General features: G+C 47.0%; 1 protein-coding gene and 1 long non-coding RNA gene across 2 annotated transcripts in view; one reads left to right on the top strand and one right to left on the bottom strand.

Annotated features, from left to right (window-relative positions):
- The window catches only part of MYO7A (myosin VIIA), a 177,150-nt gene that overhangs the window by 110,661 nt on the left and 44,451 nt on the right, over positions 1-22,038 (top strand). Inside the window, exons 19-28 of the mRNA XM_083499152.1 lie at positions 3,635-3,793; positions 6,137-6,229; positions 8,437-8,531; positions 10,663-10,747; positions 12,259-12,477; positions 13,899-14,006; positions 14,947-15,156; positions 16,795-16,998; positions 19,433-19,609; positions 20,890-20,979. Of these exons, the coding sequence (XP_083355278.1) occupies positions 3,635-3,793; positions 6,137-6,229; positions 8,437-8,531; positions 10,663-10,747; positions 12,259-12,477; positions 13,899-14,006; positions 14,947-15,156; positions 16,795-16,998; positions 19,433-19,609; positions 20,890-20,979 (1,440 nt within the window). The remainder of the gene's footprint in view (positions 1-3,634; positions 3,794-6,136; positions 6,230-8,436; positions 8,532-10,662; positions 10,748-12,258; positions 12,478-13,898; positions 14,007-14,946; positions 15,157-16,794; positions 16,999-19,432; positions 19,610-20,889; positions 20,980-22,038) is intronic.
- LOC310705444 overlaps positions 19,432-22,038 on the bottom strand; it is a 15,834-nt gene continuing 13,227 nt past the window's right edge. The window contains exon 4 of the long non-coding RNA XR_014525288.1: positions 19,432-19,555. This is a non-coding gene — a long non-coding RNA (uncharacterized lncRNA). The remainder of the gene's footprint in view (positions 19,556-22,038) is intronic.

Raw genomic sequence — 22,038 nt, 5'->3', positions numbered from 1 at the left:
AATACCCCTAATTCCCTTATGGGGTATCTAGAGCCCGTATAGAGTCCCTTGGAAGAGCTGTCAGAGAGAAAGCAGAGGCCAACCAGGGTATATTGAAAGCAAAGTGACTAGTAAGCCTGATCTTTATTCAAGGAAATGAACTGTTGCAACAGGGTTCCCACTCGCCACACGCAGGAGGGAGAACCCTGTAAAATGGTGCGCAAGCCCCTATAAAGACATTTGAAATTGCCTACCCTGTAGCCCAAGACCCACCCACCCCCACCCCCTGAAACATCCTACATACATCAGAGAAGGAGGCGGTCTCTAGCAGAAATTTGAGAGGGTTGCTTCTCTCTTGTCTGCCAGGATACCTGATAATGCCTTACTCAGTTGCATTTTCTGGGTATCATAGAATCATAGAGTTGGAAGAGACCACAAGGGCCATCGAGTCCAACCCCCTGTCAAGCAGGAAACACCATCAGAGCACTCCTGACATATGGTTGTCAAGCCTCTGCTTAAAGACCTCCAAAGTAGGAGACTCCACCACACTCCTTGGCAGCAAATTCCACTGTCAAACAGCTCTTACTGTCAGGAAGTTCTTCCTCATGTTTAGGTGGAATCTTCTTTCTTGTAGTTTGGATCCATTGCTCCGTGTCCGCTTCTCTGGAGCAGCAGAAAACAACCTTTCTCCCTCCTCTATGTGACATCCTTTTATAGATTTGAACATGGCTATCATATCACCCCTTAACCTCCTCTTCTCCAGGCTAAACATGCCCAGCTCCCTTAGCCGTTCCTCATAAGGCATCGTTTCCAGGCCTTTGACCATTTTGGTTGCCCTCCTCTGGACACGTTCCAGCTTGTCAGTGTCCTTCTTGAATTGTGGTGCCCAGAACTGGACACAGTACTCCAGGTGAGGTCTGACCAGAGCAGAATACAGTGGCACTATTACTTCCCTTGCTCTAGATGCTATACTCCTATTGATGCAGCCTGGCCATTCCTTTGAGATGGTAAATACTTTAGTTCCTGAATTTCTTAGGCATATTGATAGTTTGCTCAGCTTAACAGATACTCGCCAGACTGTGTTTGGGAAGGGAGGCGTAAGCCCTTACAGTCCAAAGACTGTCCATTTCCTTCCTCCTCGCAGAGGAATATTTGAGGTCAGTTTGGGAGAGTCAAAATGGCTTCAGGACTGCTCTCCTGCGCTATTTCAGACACGTGGCTTATATACTTATGTATGTGTTTGCCTTGTTTACCACAAGGTGCTGTTCATTCCTCGCCACTGAAAATCGTGATCAAAACCCTTAAAATACGCGGGGCAGCCCAAGAGAACGAATGGCACCACAATAGGAATCTGGAAGTAAAAGTAGCCAGTGAAACAAAAACATCTTTTTCCCCCCAGGAGAGGATTTTTATGCCTGAGGTCAGAGAGGACCGAGAGCTGATAGTGACAGGAAACAGGATTTCAGGAAACTGGTGGAAAAAATCCAGTGGAAAGAGCTTTGCCTGTTTTTGCATTACATTCCCTATTAGGACTTTTATTTAATTTTGCAAAATGCGGGAGAATCATGCTTTGTAGATGTAAAGGAAACAGATTTTGTTTCTGTCCAGGTGTTTATGAGTGAATCTTCCCGGTACAAATTGTTTCTCTCCCAGCAGCCAAATTGAGGCAATGTATTTAGCAGCAGCCAATTGCGTGCCCAGTGGTTAAAACACAAAGCAGGGCTGCCTCAAAATTGAGGGGGCCTGGCCCCCTTAAAAGAAATATTGAGGGGGCCGAGGTGCCTTTCACCCCATAGAGTTGGTGTGCCTGGCTTAGGGCCCTGTTATCTTGCCGCCATGGCTCTGTTTAGGTTTGGTGCTAAATCAGCCGCCTAAATTCAAACAACCTTATTCCCATTTTTGCTTATCGTCGTTCCTGTTGCCTGTTTTTGTAATGTTGAAAAGGGTTATGTGGATTTTTATCATCACGTTTAGTATGCCTACTTGGGAAAATTCATGCCTGAGCTTTAAAAGGCTGCTTATGGATCTATAAAATTTAAAAGTAAACGCTGTTAGATGGAGCCTCGTGAAGGTCTCTCTGGGCCACTGATAAGTCACCTTGGTTCTGGTGCATCTTCTCAGCTTGATTAAAGTCTTGTCAGTCTTTCTTATATTTTTACAGCTACTGGCTGTGGGGAGCAACACCCCTTGTCTCTTCTTTGCACAGGTATATGACCTCAGGTTGACTAAATCTTTGCCAAACTTCCTGCTTCTAACGATCCAGAAAGGTCTGGACAGACAAATCCACTTCTGTCCTTAAATAAGACATGTGGGCCTATTTAAATCACAAACCCAGGGTTCTCTTGATCAGAGTTTGCTTCTGGGGCAATTGCCTTCATCACGCACACAAATTTGCCCCACAAAAGACCTGAGGGACACCATGGTTTAATTTCATTGAGATGTACACAACTCTCCACATGGTGAAGAGTTGGGTTGTTGTTGTTGTTTAATCGTTTAGTAGTGTCCGACTCTTCGTGACCCCATGGACCAGAGCATGCCAGGCACTCCTGTCTTCCACTGTCTCCCGCAGTTTGGTCAAACTCATTTTAGTCGCTTCGAGAACACTGTCCAACCATCTCGTCCTCTGTCGTCCCCTTCTCCTTGTGCCCTCCATCTTTCCCAACACCAGGGTCTTATCCAGGGAGTCTTCTCTTCTCATGAGGTGGCCAAAGTATTGGAGCCTCAGCTTCAGCATCTGTCCTTCCAGTGAGCACTCAGGGCTGATTTCCTTAAGAATGGATCAGTTTGATCTTCTTGCAGTCCATGGGACTCTCAAGAGTCTCCTCCAGCACCATAATTCAAAAGCATCAATTCTTTGGCAGTCAGCCTTCTTTATGGTCCAGCTCTCACTTCCATACATCACTACTGGAAAACCATAGCTTTAAGTATACGGACCTTTGTCGGCAAGGTGATGTCTCTACTTTTGAAGATGCTGTCTAGGTTTGTCATTCCTTTTCTCCCAAGAAGCAGGCGTCTTTTAATTTTGTGGCTGCTGTCACCATCTGCAGTGATCATGGAGCCCAAGAAAGTAAAATCTCTCACTGCCTCCATTTCTTCCCCTTATATTTGCCAGGAGGTGATGGGACCAGTGGCCATGATCTTCGTTTTTTTGATGTTGAGCTTCAGGGCATATTTTGCACTCTCCTCTTTCACCCTCATTAAAAGGTTCTTTAATTCCTCCTCACTTTCTGCCATCAAGGTTGTGTCATCTGCATATCTGAGGTTGTTGATATTGGGTTGTTAAGTACCAACAAATAAACAAATGTGCCATTCTCTTCACTCAAATGCATTACCTTGTTTGACCTTTCTATTCTTGCCATTTTCCTCTCCTACAGACTCTAACCTTACAGCTTAAAAAACTGGAAGGGACTCTCAGAGGACATCCAGCCCAACCCCTTCCCTTCAGAAATGCCCTCCTTTGTGACCTCTGCACGTACCACTATATATTTTTTGCCCATTTATTCTGTTACAAAGCGTTTTTGGTTCTCAGGCGTCCTCCCCCAGTAATATTCAGCAGCTCGCGAAATACTTAAAAAGGGGAAATGTTTAAGCTCATAAGCTCAGGAGCTAATGGGTAAAATCATTGACACTGAGGTCATTTCCCCCATCACTGCAGTTGTTTGACCGGGAGCTCTGTGTCCGCCAGCTGAGGTATTCCGGCATGATGGAAACCATCCGGATCCGCAGGGCTGGCTACCCCATCCGCTACACTTTCGTGGAGTTTGTGGACCGGTACCGAGTGCTTATGCCTGGGGTGAAGCCAGCATACAAGCAGGTATGGTTGAAAATGCTCCTAGTGGCTCAAAAGAGAGAGATCCTGTGGCATTAATAAGGATGCTAAGAGCAGGGCTGGCCCACACTTGAGGCAAGGTGAGGCAGCTGCCTCAAGCGGCAAGATCCACAGGAACAGTAGAACTGGCCTCCAAGGAATGGATTACCCACTGCTACGGTGGCAGCAACAGCTGAAGCACGCTCCCTGGATGCCGGATCCTCTGCTATTATTATTATTATTATCATTACAGTGGTGCCTTGCAAGACGAAATTAATTCGTTCCACGAGTTTTTTTGTCTAGCGAATTTTTCGTCTTGCGAAGCACGAAATCCCATAGGAATGCATTGAAATTCAATTAATGCGTTCCTATGGTCAAAAAAAAGTCCAAACAAAGCCAAATTTGGTACAACAAGAGTTTATTAAGTGCTCTTTAAAGTCACACATACTGTAAAGAGCATTTCAAAAATTGAAGGAACAATAAATTAAGTTTCTAAACATGACAGAAAAACTTTTTTAAAAAAACCAAACAACATGGCCCAATGGTCACAGAAAATCATAAAAATTCAAAAAAAAAACAACCCACACAAGCTCCCAGATTCTTGCAAACCCCTCCTCAACTGTTCCCCCAGCCACCCACCACACAGAAATTCAAATCCAGAATTTTTTTTAAAAAACAGCAGAGTGGCCCAATGGTCACAGAAAATCATAAAAATGCAGAAAAAACACACACAAGCTTCCAGATTCTTGCAAACCCCTCCCCAGCACCAAGTCCTTGAATTCCAAACACCCCAATCCAAAATCCAAAACTCTCCCAAAAAAGTTTTAAAAGTTTAAAAGAAGTTTTGGAAAAGCTTCAAAAATCACCAAAAACCTCAAAAAAGGCTACCACACCGCGTTCTATGAGTTGCTCCTCGAAGTCAAGTCGCAACTGTATTAACGGTGTTAAGAAAAAGGAAACAAACTTGCAAGATGTTTTCGTTTTTCGTCTTGCGAAGCAAGCCCATAGGGAAATTCGTTTTGTGAAGCAGCTCCAAAACGGAAAACCCTTTCATCTAGCGAGTTTTCCGTCTTGTGAGGCATTCGTCTTGCGGGGCACCACTGTATTACTACTATTATTATTATTACAGTGGTACCTTGGTTCTCAAACTTAATCCGTTCTGGAAGTCCGTTCCAAAACCAGAGCGTTCCAAAACCAAGATGCGCTTTCCCGTAGAAAGTAACGCAAAATGGATTAATCCATTACAGACTTTTAAAAACAACCCCTAAAGCAGCAATTTAACATGAATTTTACTATCTAACGAGACCGTTGATGCATAAAATGAAAGCAATAAGCAATGTACTGCAGTCACACAATCAGTCAGTCAGTAGCTGAACTGGGTCCCACACAGTCACAAAACAAAAAGAGCTGCAAAAACAAAAAGAGACAGACCTCAGCGTAACACTCAAAATGGAAGCGTGGCACTCAAATCGGAAGCGTAACACTCAAAACAGAGCATTTTCGGCTTCCGAAGAAAGTTCTCAAACCGGAACACTTACTTCTGGGTTTGCAGTGTTTGGGTTCCAAGTTGTTTGAGTACCAAGGCATTTGAGAACCGAGGTACCACTGTATTATTATTGTAACTTACTGAATTTATATACCGCCCTATACTCAGGGGTCTCAGGACGGTTCACAGAATAAAACCAAGATATAAAACCACAAAATAATTAATAAAAATAAAAGCAATAACCCAATAGCCTTCCCCACAAAAAATAATTTTTAAAAGGGTATAGGGTGTGTAGATCAAGTCAGGCAAAGGCCTGGTTAAAAAGGAACGTTTTTGCCTGGTGCCTAAAGGTGTATAATGAAGGTGCCAGACGAACTTCCCTGGGGAGAACATTCTACAAATGGGGAGCCACTGCAGAGAAGGCCCCGTTCTCGTGTTGCCACCCTCCAGACCTCTCGAGGAGGAGGCACACAAAGGAGGGCCTCAGAAGATGATCTCAGGGTCTGGGTAGGTTCATATGGGAAGAGGCGGTCCTTGAAGTATTGCAGTCCTGAGCCGTTTAGTTCCTGTTGTAGATCTTCACTCACCCCTTCTTCCCTGACCAGGAGTGGGGGTCATTTTGTGGTTTGCCTCAGGTTCCAAAACATCTTAGGTCCGCCTCTACAAAGAGTCTAGTAGTATCCGTAGTAATGCTACAACATTTCCCCACTAAATATGACGCATGCCATGTTGATAATCATATTGTTTGGACGATGGAAGTTTCCCTATCTCCTACCCTGCGAAATCACTTTGGGACGTTTTATGAGGAGTGATTGATGAATGGAATTAAGTAAAAGCAATGAAAACCCCACCATTTCTTCCAGGGGGACTTGTGTGGGACTTGCCAGCGCATCGCTGAAGCCGTCTTGGGCAGAGACGATGACTGGCAGATTGGCAAGACGAAGATTTTCCTGAAGGTAAGCTGGCAAGCAGGTTGTTGGGGGCATATGGCCAGAAGCAGAATGTGTGCGTTTGGTGGCTAGCTGATAACTCAAACGAGGCAACAGCCACCATTTAGCAATTGTTTTCAAGGCTGAGATGCTATCAAAGCATCAAGACTCTTCCCCACAAAGTTTCCCCAGTGACCAGAAATGCCCTCGTAACACCTAAAAGAAACAAACGAGGAAAGCTTTGCCGGTTTCAGTTTTCCAACCAAACAAACGCCCACTGTAGGGACTTTTTATGGTTCTGTAGGGCAGTGTTTTTCAACCACTGTTCCGTGGCACACTAGTGTGCCGTGAGATGTTGCCTGGTGTGCCGTGGGAAAAATTGAAAAATTCGAAAGATTTTTTAAAAATAAATGTCAAATTTTTGCCCACTAGGCAGGCGCCGGACTGTGTCCACCCTATTTTCCATTCGTCCTGGGTGGGGATCAGATCGGATGGGATTGGATGAGAGCGGACAGGCGGTCCGCTGTCATCCGATTCCCCATAGAGAGCAGCGGGGCTCTGACATCTCCCTCTCCGCACACAGTGCGGAGACGGAGCTGTCATCCGCCGGCTCAGCGGGGATCAGCGGATCGATCCCCGCTGAGCAGAGAACGGTCCGCAACGTTCGATTCCAGCCAGAATATCAGCTTTGTGTTCAGCCAAACAGGCCCAGGTTGCGCACTGAATAAAGTATTTTATAATTTTTCATATTTCTGTTTACTTACTATTTCATAATAAAGTAATTATAAAATACTTTCTTTGTGTTTATTTGATTCCTATTCAAGAGAATTACTTTATATATAGTCAATATAGGCACAGAGTTAATTTTTTTAACATTTTCTAATGGTGGTGTGCCTCGTGATTTTTTTCATGAAACAAGTGTGCCTTTGCCCAAAAAAGGTTGAAAAACACTGCTGTAGGGAACTGGTGCTTTCCACACGAAGAAGCACAAAATAATAGTCGAGAAATAAACCTCTTCTGTACAGGAGTGCTGCCGCTGTTTTAATCACCTCTCCACTGTTATCTGTACGCTTCTTCTTTTTTTAAAGGATGTTTCTCGCCTGATGCTTAGTTAGTTAAGTGTTAAGTGTTCCAGTCCATTCCTCCAGAGAGCCTTATCAGGGCTGTACAGCTGCACGAGGAGGAAATGGGGGAAAGGAGCTTGTCAAAAAGTCTTCTTTGGCTTGGGTCAATCTGGAAGCAGGCAAGACTATATCCCAGACTTGACATCAGTGGCCCAAGGAAGAAATCAAACAGCGAAGGTCAAGGGAAGAAAATCCTTAAAGCAGCGATTCCTAAAATTGATAGCTGGGGCTCAGTTTTCTTTCAAAACCCCCAAAATGTTTGCTTCTATAATAATAATAATTTATTATTTATACCTCGCCCATCTGGCTAAATTTCTCCAGCCACTCTGGGCAGCTTCCAATCAAGTGTTAAAAACAATACAGCATTAAATATTAAAAACTTCCCTAAACAGGGCTGCCTTCAGATGTCTTTTAAAAAGAAGACAGCTGCTTTTTTCCTTCACATCTGAAGGGAGGGCGTTCCACAGGGCGGGTGCTGCTACCGAGAACGCCCTCTGCCTGGTTCCCCGTAACCTCACATCTCGCAGTGAGGGAACCGCCAGAAGGCCCTCGGCGCTGGATCTCAGTGTCCGGGCTGAACGATGGGGGTAGAGACACTCCTTCAGGTATATGGAAACGCCATTTACCTTCCCGCCAGAGTGGTACCTATTTATCTACTTGCACTTTGACGTGCTTTCAAACTGCTAGGTGAGCAGGAGCAGGGACTGAGCAATGGGAGCTCACCCCGTTGCGGGGATTCGAACCGCCAACCTTCTGATCGGCAAGTCCTAGGCTCTGTGGTTTAACCTACAGCGCCACCCGCGTCTATTTAAAACATTTTAAAACAACTGAGACACTTGCCCCAACCCAAGAGTTGTTCCAGCAATGTCCCTCCGGCATCCCAAGATTCAGCTCTTCAAGGTGAGTCTGGGCCAGGTGGAAATGGACTTTGTGGCAGGGAGTGGTCTTCCTTCCAGTAGAGCGGCAATGTATTGGTATTGACGTGTTCGCTGCTGTGAGGGAAGGGCAGGATATGCAATTAATAAATATATGAGAATAAAAGAAATGAATTCCCTGCTGTCCTGCGAAGTTCCAGAAGCGAGTGGCCTGCTGATGTGTTCTTCTCCTCAGGATCACCACGATATGCTGCTGGAGATAGAGAGAGACAAGGCCATCACGGACAAGGTCATCCTCATCCAGAAAGTGGTCCGTGGATTTAAGGACAGGTATGAAGCTTGGCTGGAGACAACAGTTCTCACTAACATTTCTTCTTTTTATTTATCATAAATTTTTATTAGATTTTCCACAGTGATAACACAAACCACAAAGCAAAATGATACACAAAAACAGAAAAAGAAAAAGAAAAAAGAAGGGGGAGGGGGAACAACAAACAGATAAACAATAACAACAAACTTAATTCTTCACAAATCCAACCTTTTAAACATCTTGGTTGACTTTCTCAAATCCCTCCCTTCTGAGTCTCCTTGTAATTAAAGGTAACAGCTTTCCAATATCATTATTAAACTAAAACAATTTCCAATTATAGTCCACCTTATTCACTTTTCTTAACATTCTAAATCCCATTTATTTAATTATAACTTAATTTAACCCTAGGCCTATTTGTTTCTTTCAAGTAATTTCTAATTTTTTATATTACAATATTTATTCAAATAGTCCTTGAATTTCCTCCAGTCCTCTTGAAACTCCTCTTCTTTCTGGTCGCGGATTCTTCCAGTCAGGTCAGCTAGCTCCGAAAAGTCCATCATCTTCATCTGCCAATCTTCCACTGTTGGTAGTTCTTGTGTTTTCCAATTTTTAGCAAGTAATATTCGGGCGGCCGTTGTGGCATACAAAAATAATTTAACAAATAATTCTAAACCTGTTATTCCAAGAAGAAAGGCCTCTGGTTTCTTAATAAATGTATATTTCAACATTTTTTTCAGTTCATTATAAATCTTCTCCCAGAAGTCTTTCACCTTGGGACAAGTCCACCACATATGGAAAAAAGTACCTTCTTTTTCTTTACATTTCCAACAAAGGTTATCACTATTGCTCTCTCACTAACATTTATTCGTAGTGAAGCCACTGCAGTTTCCATAGGTAGAAAAAGTGGGCAAGGAGGGAAACGGGTTTCTTTGTCTTCAGGCGAAGATTATGCATGGACAGATTTAATGATACTTAGAATGTATTTGTCAAAACCATAGTGCCACATAGATTAACTTATAAACAATATGTTTATCCATCCACACATATACTATATTGTTTTGTAGTGTTAAGCACATTTTTTCTTAATTTGTTATTGCTGTTTTCCCTTTTTTTATATAAAAAAATCTAATGCATTCCATTCCTCTCTTCTTGTTTTCAATTCTTTCCTTTTTCTTCTTTATTTGCTTTAATTTACTATAATCACCTCAATTTAATCTTATTTTTTAAAACAATTAACAATCCCTGAGCTTGCAAAACATCTTTGATCGGTCTCCTTAACCAGGGAGGGCATGGCATGCAAACAGGGCAGCTTTCCACCTTGAACCGCTTTGGTTGTTAGCAAACTTGGCCACCTAACTGCTCATCCCTGACTCCAGATCAATTAGGAACAAGTTTAAAAAATACGGGTCCCCAAACCTATCCTCAGGGGAACCCACTTTCTATATCCCTCGTCCATCGGAAGGACTGCCTGTTTATTCCTACTGTCTTTCCGAAACAAGGCACAAGATGAAACAGAGAGGCATCCTTTGAATTTTGCGATAGCAGATTGAGGCTGAATCCTGACAAGACAAAAGTACTGTTTTGGGGGGGACAGGAGGCAGGCAGGTGTTTATATCATTGCGACCCGCCCATGGACTTCATGGTGGGAGGCAGATAAGAAATCGAATAAACAAATATCCAAGTGGAAGAGGCCTATTCCCCTAAAAATGGCTTTGGGGCTGGTTAATGAAGTGAGGCCTCTTTCCCTACGCCTTTGAGTTAATATGTAAAGGAAGGGGTCAGCAAAAACAATTGTTCAGGCTTCTTGCTCAAGAATAAATTTCTTATTTGTTCTTTGGACTCTTGTTTCCTGAGAGCGCCTGCTCTCGAAGGTTTGAATTCGGTCAAAGATTGCTTCCCCTTTCAGCATCCAAACACCAATGGAGCAATGCTCTATGGACATTAGGGTACAATTTGTTTCCTGTTTGTAGTTTTAATGTGAAATCAGAAAGGTGCTTTGAATGAGATTGTGAGCTGTACGTGACAATAGGGCGACTGTATTTGTCCACCTCTCTGAGGTAATCCATAAAGAATTGTGTTTCATCCTGGGTCAGGGCTTTAAAACAAAGAGTGCATGAGGAGAAAAATGGATTGTAACTGTCTCTTCCCCAGGTCCAATTTCCTGAAAGTGAGGAATGCAGCTCTGATGATCCAGCGGACCTGGAGGGGGCATAACTGTCGAAGAAATTATGACGCTGTAAGTATTCCCGAAGCATGCAGGATTCTGAACCGATTGCCTAACCAGCGGCGGAGCAAGCTGATTGGGCGACTGGGGCGGTGTGCATGCCCTGTGCCCAGGGGCGGGGCCAATTGCCTGTGGGGGTGGGGCCAGCCGCCCATGGGGCGGGGCCAGCCGGGGCAGGATGCTCCGTGGGGCCTCCGAGGAGTCTGCCTGCCTCCTCCCGCTCAGCTGCCCTACAGCTGAGGGAGAGGCAGCGGGCGAACTGTTTGGGGCAGCACGGAGCCTGCGGGTGCCCAAGCCACCGTGTCACTCCCAGGAGAGATGCGTGGCTCGGGCGCACTGCAGGCCCCATGGTGAGTGTCACCTGGCCTTTTGTCACCCCCCTCAGTGGTGACACCTGGGGCGGACTGCCCCCACCACACCCCCCTTCTTTCGCTCCTGCGGCCTAGTCCCCTGCGTTCTTTGCTTCACCCATGCTACCATTGTTCGCATTGGAGCTCAAAACCACAGAGCCTAGGACTTGCTGATCAGAAGATCGGCGGTTCGAATCCCCGTGACGGGGTGAGCTCCCGTTGCTCGGTCCCTCCTTGCCAACCTAGCAGTTTGAAAGCATGTCAAAGTGCAAGTAGATAAATAGGTACCACTCCGGTGGGAAGGTAAACGGCGTTTCTGTGCGCTGCTCTGGTTCGCCAGAAGTGGCTTAGTCATGTAACTCCCAGGAAAGACGCGTGGCTCAGGCACTCTGCAGGCCCCGCGGTGTGTGAGGCCCGACATTTTGTCAGCCACCCTCAGTGGTGACACCCAGGGTGGCCTGCTCCCACCGCACCCCAATTCCTCTGCCCCTGTGCCTACGCAGCCCAGGATTGCCTATGGCTGACTAGCCATGGCTCCCCAAAGTCTCAGCATGGTCAAGATCAAGACTGAGACAACCCGCTATGTGTCTTCACCCCCCAAGGCTGAGTTGCACCTTTAGAACAGAGCTGCTCCTCTAGACTACAGCAGGGATGGAAATAATGAATAGGGTAAGGGACGTGGGTGGCGCTGTGGGTTAAACCACAGAGCCTAGGATTTGCCGATCAGAAGGTTGGTGGTTCAAATCCCCGTGACAGGGTGAGCTCCCGTTGCTCAGTCCCTGCTCCTGCCAACCTAGCAGTTCGAAAGCACGTCAAAGTGCAAATAGATAAATAGGTACTGCTACGGCAGGAAGGTAAACGGCGTTTCCGTGCGCTGCTCCGGTTCGCCAGAAGCGGCTTTGTCATGCTGGCCACATGACCCGGAAGCTGTACGCCGGCTCCCACGGCCAGTAAAGCGAGATGAGTGCTGCAACCCCAGAGTTGGTCACGACTGGACCTAATGGTCAGGGGTCCCTTTACCTTTACCTTAAGGGCCCATAGCTTAGTGGAAGAGCATCTGCTTTGAATGTAGAAGGTCGCAGGTTCGATCCCCGGGTTAATTTAGATCAGTGCGCTTTATGCGTAGGAATTGCTCCCTGATTTGCTCCCCCACTTTCTCCCCCACCCCAACAGATGAGGATCGGCTTCCTGAGGCTGCAAGCCCTCTACCGCTCCCGCAAGCTGCACAAGAGGTACCACATGGCCCGCAAGCGCATCATCGAGTTCCAAGCCAAGTGCCGGGGGTTCTTGGTGCGCAGAGCCTTCCGCCATCGCCTCTGGGCTGTCTTCACCATCCAAGCATACGCCAGGGGCATGATCGCTCGGCGCCTGTATAAGCGGTTGAAGGGAGAGGTAAGTGTGCCTCTTGTGTTGCCCCTAAAGGGCAGCCTGAGTGAAATTTACTCAGAGTCGCAAAGTGATTTCGTGCTCTTTATTCAGCTCATAGTGGTGAGGAGGAATGAATGAAAGTCCCCTCAAAGTATCTGCTTTATATACATTATTTACACAATGGGCTGCACATGATTGGCTAATTCTGGAATTCTACTGTAAGCCAATCAGGTTGTGGATTCACTTATATCTGGAGCATGATTGGGTGGTTCCTGCCAACCAATCATACTGCTGCATTGTTCTTGGACCAATCAGACTGCTGCATTCTGAATCCTATTGTTCTAGGACCAATCAGACTGCTGCAGTTTGGATCCTATTCAACTCAGTACATAACACTGAGGCATATTTCTATTTTTTAATTTACTAGGGTCTGCTCCCTTGCTTGCTCCTCTCGCCAGCCCTGCCTCCCCTCTTTCCCCACACCTGGCCAACCCCAGAGCACCTCCCCCTCCATTAAACATCTCTCCTGGGCCACCTGCTTACCCAGGCTTCTTGCTCACTCACTCAGTTGCCTGCCTGCTATTCTGTCCTTGCACTCAACTGCAGCGTGACAACCACCTTACATGTTTGTTTATATAGGAAGATATCTTATCTGTCCTTCACTATAAGGTCCCAAGGTGGGCCACAAAAACATATATCAGTCACAAAAACAAATACAACTGTTCCAAATGGAACAGAAAAGTAGTAATTTAATGAAAGAGGTGCATCTCATAAAACAAAAATACATTTATAGTTCAGCAGAGTATATTGTTGGGAGGGGCTGTAGAGCTGAAAAGTGTATGTGATAGATATTTTAGGTATGGGATATCCTAGGGGTTGATGAGGGCCGGCGTGATGTTTTAGTTTTAGTACGTTTCCGAGCACAATTCAAAGTATTGGTGCTGACCTTTAAAGCCCTAAACGGCCTCGGTCCAGTATACCTGAAGGAGCATCTCCACCCCCATCGTTCTGCCCAGAGACTGAGGTCCAGCGCCGAGGGCCTTCTGGCAGTTCCCTCACTGCAAGAAGCCAAGTTACAGGGAACCAGGCAGAGGGCCTTCTCGGTAGTGGCACCCGCCCTGTGGAACATCCTCCCACCAGATGTCAGAGAGAAAAACAACTACCAAATTTTTAGAAGACATCTGAAGGCAGCCGTGTTTAGGGAAGCTTTTAATGTTTAATAGGTTATTGTATTTTAATATTCCTTTGGAAGCCACCCAGAGAAACCCAGCCAGATGGGTTGTTGTTGTTGTTGTTGTTGTTGTTGTTGTTGTTTAGTGTTGAACTAGGACCTCCCTAGTTTGGAAGTGGCTTTCTCCCTGGTTGCCATTCACCTTCTAAACTGCAGGCTGGGTAATGAATGGAGCAACCCATTCAAGCAGTGCTTCTGAATTTCCTTCCCCCAGTACCGCCGCCGCCTGGAAGCAGAAAAACTCCGCCTGCTAGAAGAGGAACGCCTGAGGAAGGAGATGAGTGCCAAGAAAGCAAAAGAGGAAGCGGAGAAGAAACACCAAGTGGGTTGACGCTTATGCTCTGTGTACCTTTCTTTTGTGGTGCAGAATCCACCATTCCTGGGTGTCCCTAGGTCTCATATTAGTTGACACAGCCCTTAAGAACTTGGGACCGGAAGAAGAGTTTGGATTTGATATCCCGCTTTATCACTACCATATCACTTCCATAGTTCTGTTAGGCTGATTTATATTATCTTTGTAGTAAGCTAGCTTAATCATATTTACTATGGTCCAAATCTTTTCAGTCCATTCAGATATAGTAGGAGATATGCCCCCTCCTCATTTTTTAAGCTATTTTTAAATTTCTTTTAATGTAAGCGGTAATTTATTTATTTTTCAAATAATCTTTATTAGTTTTTCAATTAGATACTCCACATACACATATTGTATTACATTTTACATTCATACTTGCTCTTCAGAGCTGACTTCCCTCCTTCCTTCTTCTGGTTGTTTATAATTTTATTGCATTATTTTCTTCCATTTTATATATTGTTTTTCATTTTCCATATTTGTCCATAGTGTATCCATAAACAAACAATTCCTCATGTTTATACAATTCTTGTTGTCTGCCTGTATTCATTTACCGTTATGAGGTTTGTTTCCAATTCTGCTGGTTTTACTGTTTTATCTTATCTTTCCTATATACAACATACACTTTCCCCATTCTTTTTGAAATGTTTTCTTTCCCTGTTGTTAAATTTTCCCTTGTTAGTTTTCCTATTTCTGCATATTCCATTACCTTCTGTCTCCATTCTTCTACTGTTGGTAATTGTTGCTGTTTCCAATGGCGGCGCCATTGATTTGCCTAGACCATTGTCTCTTGGCAAGAAATGGTGGCCCTGGGATTTTGTGTCGCGACGACTGAGCAAAAGGGGTAGAGCTTTTGCCTGGCGCCCGTGTGCCTCTCGGATCCTGGTTACTCATTGCCACAGCTCTCTCTTAGATACGCCTGGCCCAGCTGGCTCGGGAAGACGCAGAAAGGGAAGTAAAGGAAAAGGAAGAAGCGCGGCGCAAGAAGGAGCTCTTGCAGAAAATGGAAAAGGCCCGAAACGAACCCGTCAACGACTCCGACATGGTGGACAAAATGTTTGGCTTCCTGGGAACCACATCGTCTTTTCCTGGCCAAGAAGGGCAGGCGCCCAATGGGTTTGAGGTAACTGGAAGGAGACATTAACACACACACCCCACTCCATATCATGGTTCTGCTAGCATGTTGAGGAAGCAGCTTCCCCAACTTGGTGCCCTCCAGATGTTTGGGACTACAATTGCCATCATCCCCATCCAGCACCGAGTTGGGGCGACGCTGGTTTAGAGAAGCAATGTATCAAATTACCATACTTTTCCCTGTATAAGACTATGCTTTTTCCTTTAAAAATCCTGCTAAAAAGTGGGGGTCGTCTTATACATGGGTAGTGCATATGGTTGGCGGTTGATTGGTTGCTGCCAAGGCTGTCAGCGGCTATTGTGCATTTTATTGGTTGCTGCATCAATGGGTGGTGCTGATTGGCTGACGCTCCGGCAGCTGTGCAGGTGATTGGCAGCTTCTGCCAGCGATGGGACAGACGGGAGGTGGATTTAGCGATCTGTGTGGGTGAGCAGTTTTCGGCAATCCCCCCTCCTGGGTAATTCCCCCCCCCCCAAAAAAAAGTTCAACAACTCAGGGCAACCCTCCACAAAAAAAGCGCTCAACAACTCTGTGCCATCTCCTCCCATTTTCTTAAATTTGAGTCCCCCAAAATAGTTGGCAACTTATACATGGGGGCATCGTATACACGGAAAAGTAGAATCATAGAATCATAGAGTTGGAAGAGACCACAAGGGCCATCGAGTCCAACCCCCTGCCAAGCAGGAAACACCATCAGAGCACTCCTGACATATGGTTGTCAAGCCTCTGCTTAAAGACCTCCAAAGTAGGAGACTCCACCACACTCCTTGGCAGCAAATTCCACTGTCGAACAGCTCTTACTGTCAGGAAGTTCTTCCTAATGTTTAGGTGGAATCTTCTTTCTTGTAGTTTGGATCCATTGCTCCGTGTCCGCTTCTCTGGAGCAGCAGAAAACAACCTTTCTCCCTTCTCTATGTGATATCCTTTTATATATTTGAACATGGCTATCATATCACCCCTTAACCTCCTCTTCTCCAGGCTAAACATGCCCAGCTCCCTTAGCCGTTCCTCATACGGCATCGTTTCCAGGCCTTTGACCATTTTGGTTGCCCTCCTCTGGACACGTTCCAGTTTGTCAGTGTCCTTCTTGAACTGTGGTGCCCAGAACTGGACCTCCACGTGAGGTCTGACCAGAGCAGAATACAGTGGCACTATTACTTCCCTTGATCTAGATGCTATACTCCTATTGATGTACAGTACAGTAAGTACAGTAAGCCTAGGAAGGAAGAGCTTACCCCAAAATTCCAGCATCTTCTCCCAGCCCAAAAGCCATCCAGAGTTGATTTGCAGTTAGGCTCAGCTTTTTTTGTTGTTGTGAAGGTGATTTGTGGGAAATGGGGAGAGGCAACATCGTGTGTGGGACGTCCCGACGTCGGGAGGAGCTGGTGGCCACATGGCTTCAATGGCCGGCGGCTCCTCCTCCTAGCGCCGCCACCGGCAGAAGGAGGAAGAAAAGGAGTTGGCCACTGGAACCTCACTTCATTTGGCTCCACGATTCGCCTCCACGCTTTTTGGACCTTGGAGGGGCCCAGCCCACACACCCAAAAAATTTGGGGGGCCCAAAAGGGTTCAGCTCCCACGAGCTGGCGCCCCTGACCCAGACTGAACCAGGTTAAATCTCCCCAGGATCTTGAGAGGGCGCAAAAGGAGTTGGAAGAAGATGACCTCGAAACAGCCTTGCCCTTGCCAGAGGAGGAGGAAGAGGACCTCTCGGAGTACAAATTCGCCAAGTTTGCCGCTACGTACTTCCAGGGCACAACCACACAAACCTACATACGCCGCCCCCTCAAGCAGCCGCTCCTGTACCACGAGGATGAGGGAGACCAGCTGGTGAGTCTGTGCGAACAGCTCTGGAGAAGAGCAGTAATGGTTGCGTGGCGAGTTCCCGCCTCCCCCCAGTGGAAATAAAGACACATGACACAGATATTTACGGTAAATGGGCTAAATATGGCCACAACTTTATTGGTTACAGGTGATGAGAGGTATTGCCTTAGGCATTGGTCCTAACTGACTACAGTGCTGCCTCGCAAGACGAAAAGAATCCGTTCTGTGATTCTCTTCGTCTAGCGGTTTTTTCGTCTTGCGAAGCAAGCCCATTGGCGGATTAGCGCTATTAGCGGCTCTTAGCGGCTTTTATCGGCTTATCGGATCAGCTGATAAGCGGCTTAGCAGCTTAGAAAAAGGGGGGGAGGGAAGAAAACCCCGCAGGAACTCGCAAGACATTTTTGTCTTGCGAAGCAAGCCCATAGGAAATTCGTTTTGCGAAGCACCTCCAAAATGGAAAACTCTTTTGTCTAGCGAGTTTTCCGTCTTGTGAGGCATTCGTCTTGTGGGGCACCACTGTATTCAGCTTCAGCCTGTTTGCTTGAAGTCCGGGAAGGGTTAACCACAAGTAGGGGGAGTCCTGCTGATGCACATCAACTAGTAACTCCCCCGGGGTCACTGCTAGGGGGCGTGCCTTAGGCCCTCACCTCCATAGGCTTCGGACAGGGCCACGCCCCCCAGAATCCTTTATCGGACTACCCTTCAATATGCGGGGCAGGTGATGGCACTTCCTCCCCCCTTCCATCTACATAACAATACCAATGCCTAACCGCCAATACCAAGGAAGTTTTGACAATTTGCTACGAGGCAGGTGAAAAACCAAGTGGCTGGTGCCAATTTGCCAAGTGGGAAAATTCCTACCAGGCAGTGGCGTAGCGTGGGTTGTCAGCACCCGGGGCAAGGCAAGTAATTTGCGCCCCCTAACCCCTAACCTGCCACCGCTGCCAACTTCTTCTTGCTGCTGCCTGGTCTGGTCTGGTGTGGTTCTCTCCCGCGCTCAGCGCTGCGCTGGGCGGCCGCTGCACTGTCCCTCCCCCAGATAGTCCCTCGCTCTCTCTCCGCACCGCACGCCTGGCACCCACCCCCTCCACAGTGGGCGGCGACCCAGCGGCTCGGATCGGATTCATATAGCCAGCACTGCAGTGAGAGAGTGTGAGTGAGCCAGGTAGGGGCAGAGAGCTGCGAGTGCGAGCGCCCCCCCAGATGTTGCGCCCGGTGCGGCCAGCCCCCCTGCACCCCCCACGCTACGCCACTGCTACCAGGCCCCTCAACGGCGACCAACCAAGGTCCATAGCAAGGTCAAGGATGAAAACCTTAAAGGGCGGGAGGGTGGGAAACTGGAGCAGCTGGAAGCGGCAAAGAGAGAGATTCCAGGCCGCCCCTGCATTAAATGGAGCTGGCCACGCCCCCAGGCCAGCTGATTGGCTGGCCAGTGGATGATGCAATCGGGATTCCCTCAATTGCGTGGAGGCTGAGAGCCAGCCCCTGCGTGCACGGTGGGAGAGTGAAGCCTGCAACCCCACCTCCTTTCTATGTCAGAAGTGGCTTTGTGTTAACTAGCCCTCTGAAACCAGTAGCGGTTGTGTGAATTGGCCCTGTGAATCTTACCTGATTTTGTCCACTCCTGGTTTTCCCCGCAAGCTTTCTTTATCTTGGCTGTGAGTCCTGGAAGACCTGCTCCCTGCCTTGCAGGCCTTTTTTTCCACCTGGCTTGGGAGGACAGGGCCTGGACTGACTCCAACTACGAAATCTGAGACTGCTGAACAGAATATTGGCCTGGGAGGGTGTTGGAAAGGGGTGTTGTTGCTGTTAATTTTTTGTATCCTTATCTTTGATCTTATGATTTATGTGGGACTTGTTCAATTTGGTTGTGTACTTGAAATTTTGTTTACTGCTTGTGAGTACTGAAATATACTCAGAGTCTAGAGTGGATTTCATGCTCTTTATACAGCTCATAGTGGTGAGGAGGAATGAAAGTTTCCCCAAAGTATCTGCTTTATATACATTATTTACACAATGGGCTGCACGTGATTGGCTAATTCCGGGATTCTCCTGTAAGCCAATCAGGTTGTGGATTCACTTCTATCTGGAGCAGGATTGGGTGGTTCCTGCAGACCAATCATACTGCTGCATTGTTCTAGGACCAATCAGACTGCTGCATTTTGGATCCTATTAAACTCAGTACATAACAAGTACTTTTGTCATTTTTTTAGTCGCATAACTTTTTGATATTTTGCAAGCTGCTTTCAGCACGGTTCTAATGTTGTAAAGGCGGCGTACAGTCTAATTTCAGCAGTCTAGAAGGGAGGGGAAAGATTATTGTTGAAGAAAGTATGGAAGTCAGAATCCTTGGTGATCCATTTGGAGAGCCGCCTCTGCCTGCCCCTGCAAGGATAACTGACAAGTTGATGATTACGGTTCTTTTTAAAAAATAAAACAGGCAGCCCTTGCGGTGTGGATTACGATTCTTCGCTTCATGGGTGACCTTCCTGAGCCCAAATACCACACAGCAATGAGCGATGGCAGCGAGAAAATCCCGGTGATGACCAAAATTTATGAGACCCTGGGGAAGAAGACGTACAAAAAAGAACTTCAAGCTCTACAAGGCGAAGCAGAGGTAAGAGGCAGGCGAGCGAAAATGTGCTATATACCAGTGGATGGTATAAAGGAGGAGTTAAATGAATAAAAACCAACCTATTAGAGTTTAAGGAGCCACAAGACTCTCTGCTGTAGTCAGTGAGAATTTAGTTCACAAATTGCAAGTTGAGAAATTCATCTAAGGTTGAATTTCATTTTGCTGATTCTTTCCATGGTGGTCTTTTGTATGGGTGGGGTATAAATAATAAAGTTGTTGTTGTTGTTGTTCCCTCGGCTAATAAAGTGAGATGAGCGCCGCAACCCCAGAGTCGGTCACAACTGGACCTAATGGTCAGGGGTCCCTTTACCTTTTAATGCACAGGGACACGGGTGGCACTGTGGGTTAAACCACAGAGCCTAGGACTTGCCGAACAGAAGGTCGGCGGTTCGAATCCCCGCGACAGGGTGAGCTCCCGTTGCTCGGTCCCTGCTCCTGCCCACCTAGCAGTTCAACAGCACGTCAAAGTGCAAGTAGATAAATAGGCACCGCTCCAGCAGGAAGGTAAATGGCGTTTCCATGCGCTGCTCTGGTTCACCAGAAGTGGCTTAGTCATGCTGGCCACATGACCCGGAAGCTGTACACCGGCTCCCTTGGCCAATAAAGCGAGATGAGCACCTCAATCCCAGAGTCGGTCACAACTGGACCTAATGGTCAGGGGTCCCTTTACCTTTTAATGCACTTTGACGTTCTGGTTGTGATGCACTCTACAAACATAATACTGAGACCCTTTTCTCCTTTTGGGGGGCTAATCTTCACATCCAAAGAGAAACCCATGAAGCTATTATTGGCACTTTTATAGGGCTCTGCAGTTTAAAAATTGGAAGCACTGGATTTTTTTTTATCTTGTCCTATTTCATGGTAAACCTAAGAGGCACATGGTGTTCTCATTTTACTGACCAGGGAAGTGAGGCTTATCTCAGTGCCTTATGCAAGACTTCTTAAATGACTTGGAGTGCAATCGCTTTTTGCAGCTTCACTTTCCCAAATTTGCAAAACGGGGGGGCCAGCTGCCCTGCAGGGTTGGCATAATTCGAACCCAGACCTCCCAAACCCATGCAGAGCACTGTGTTGCGCACATGGAATCAGTTCTCTCAAGCTCAGTTGGCAGAGCGTAGAACTCTTCATCTCAGGGCTGTGAGTTTGAGCCCCACGTTGGGCAAAAGTTTCCTGCATTTCTAGGGGGTTGGTCTAGATGACCCTTGAGGTCCCTTCCAGCTCTACAGTTCCATGAAATAAGACTGTTCCTCTTCCCTTTGCAGAGTGCTCACATAGACAGCCACAAGAAGAACAGCGTGCGGCACAAGCTGGTCTCCCTGACCCTCAAGAAGAAATCCAAGCTCACCGAAGAGGTGAGCAATAGTTCTTTGCAGCTTGGGAATCACAAGTTCTCTGTTAGCGGTCCACCATCTGGACCCCTTGGTCAGCTGCTGTGGCTCCCAATGCTCTGGCAGGGCCGATCAGAGCATACCCAGGGATGCCACTTGGATACAGGCTGGGTGTTCATCAGTATGCGGATGACACCCAGCTCTACCTCTCTTTCAAATCGGAACCAGTGAAGGCAGTGAAGGCAGTGAAGGTCCTATTTGAGTGTCTAGAGGCGGTTGGAGGATGGATGGTGGCTAAAAGATTGAATCCTGACAAGACAAAAGTACTGTTTTGAGGGGGACAGGGGGCGGGCAGGTGTGGAGGATTCCCTGGTCCTGAATGGGGTAACTGTGCCCCTGAAGGACCAGGTGTGCAGCCTGGGAGTCATTTTGGACTCACAGCTGTCCATGGAGGCGCAGATCAATTATGTGTCTAGGGTGGCTGTTTATCAGCTCCATCTGGTATACAGGCTGAGACCCTACCTGCCAGCGGACTGTCTCGCCAGAGTGGTGCATGCTCTAGTTATCTCTTGCTTGGACTACTGCAATGTGCTCTACGTGGGGCTACCTTTGAAGGTGACCCGGAAACTACAACTAATCCAGAATGCGGCAGCTAGACTGGTGACTGGGAGCAGCCACTGAGACCATATAACACTGGTCTTGAAAGACCTACATTGGCTCCCAGCACGTTTCTGAGCAAAATTCAAAGTGTTGGTGCTGACCTTGAAAGCCCTAAACAGCCTCGGTCCAGTATACCTGAAGGAGCACCACCACCTCCAGTGTTCTGCCCAGACACTGAGGTCCAGCGCCGAACAGGGCTGCCTTCAGATGTCTTCTAAAAGTCAGGTAGTTGTTTATCTGTTCGACATCTGGTGGGAGGGCTTTCCACAGGGAGGGCGCCATTACCAAGAAGGCCCTGTGCCTGGTTCCCTGTAGCTTTGCTTCTCACAGTGAGGGAACCACCAGAAGGCCCTTGGAGCTGGACCTCAGTGTCCGGGCAGAACGATGGGGGTGGAGACGCTCCTTCAGGTCTACTGGGCCGAG

The sequence above is a fragment of the Podarcis liolepis genome (assembly GCF_965112155.1).
Source record: "Podarcis liolepis genome assembly, chromosome: 4".
NCBI classification, from domain to species: Eukaryota; Metazoa; Chordata; class Lepidosauria; order Squamata; family Lacertidae; genus Podarcis; species Podarcis liolepis.
The sequence above is the reverse complement of the archived record's forward strand: the minus strand, read 5'-3'. Positions and strand labels throughout refer to the sequence as shown.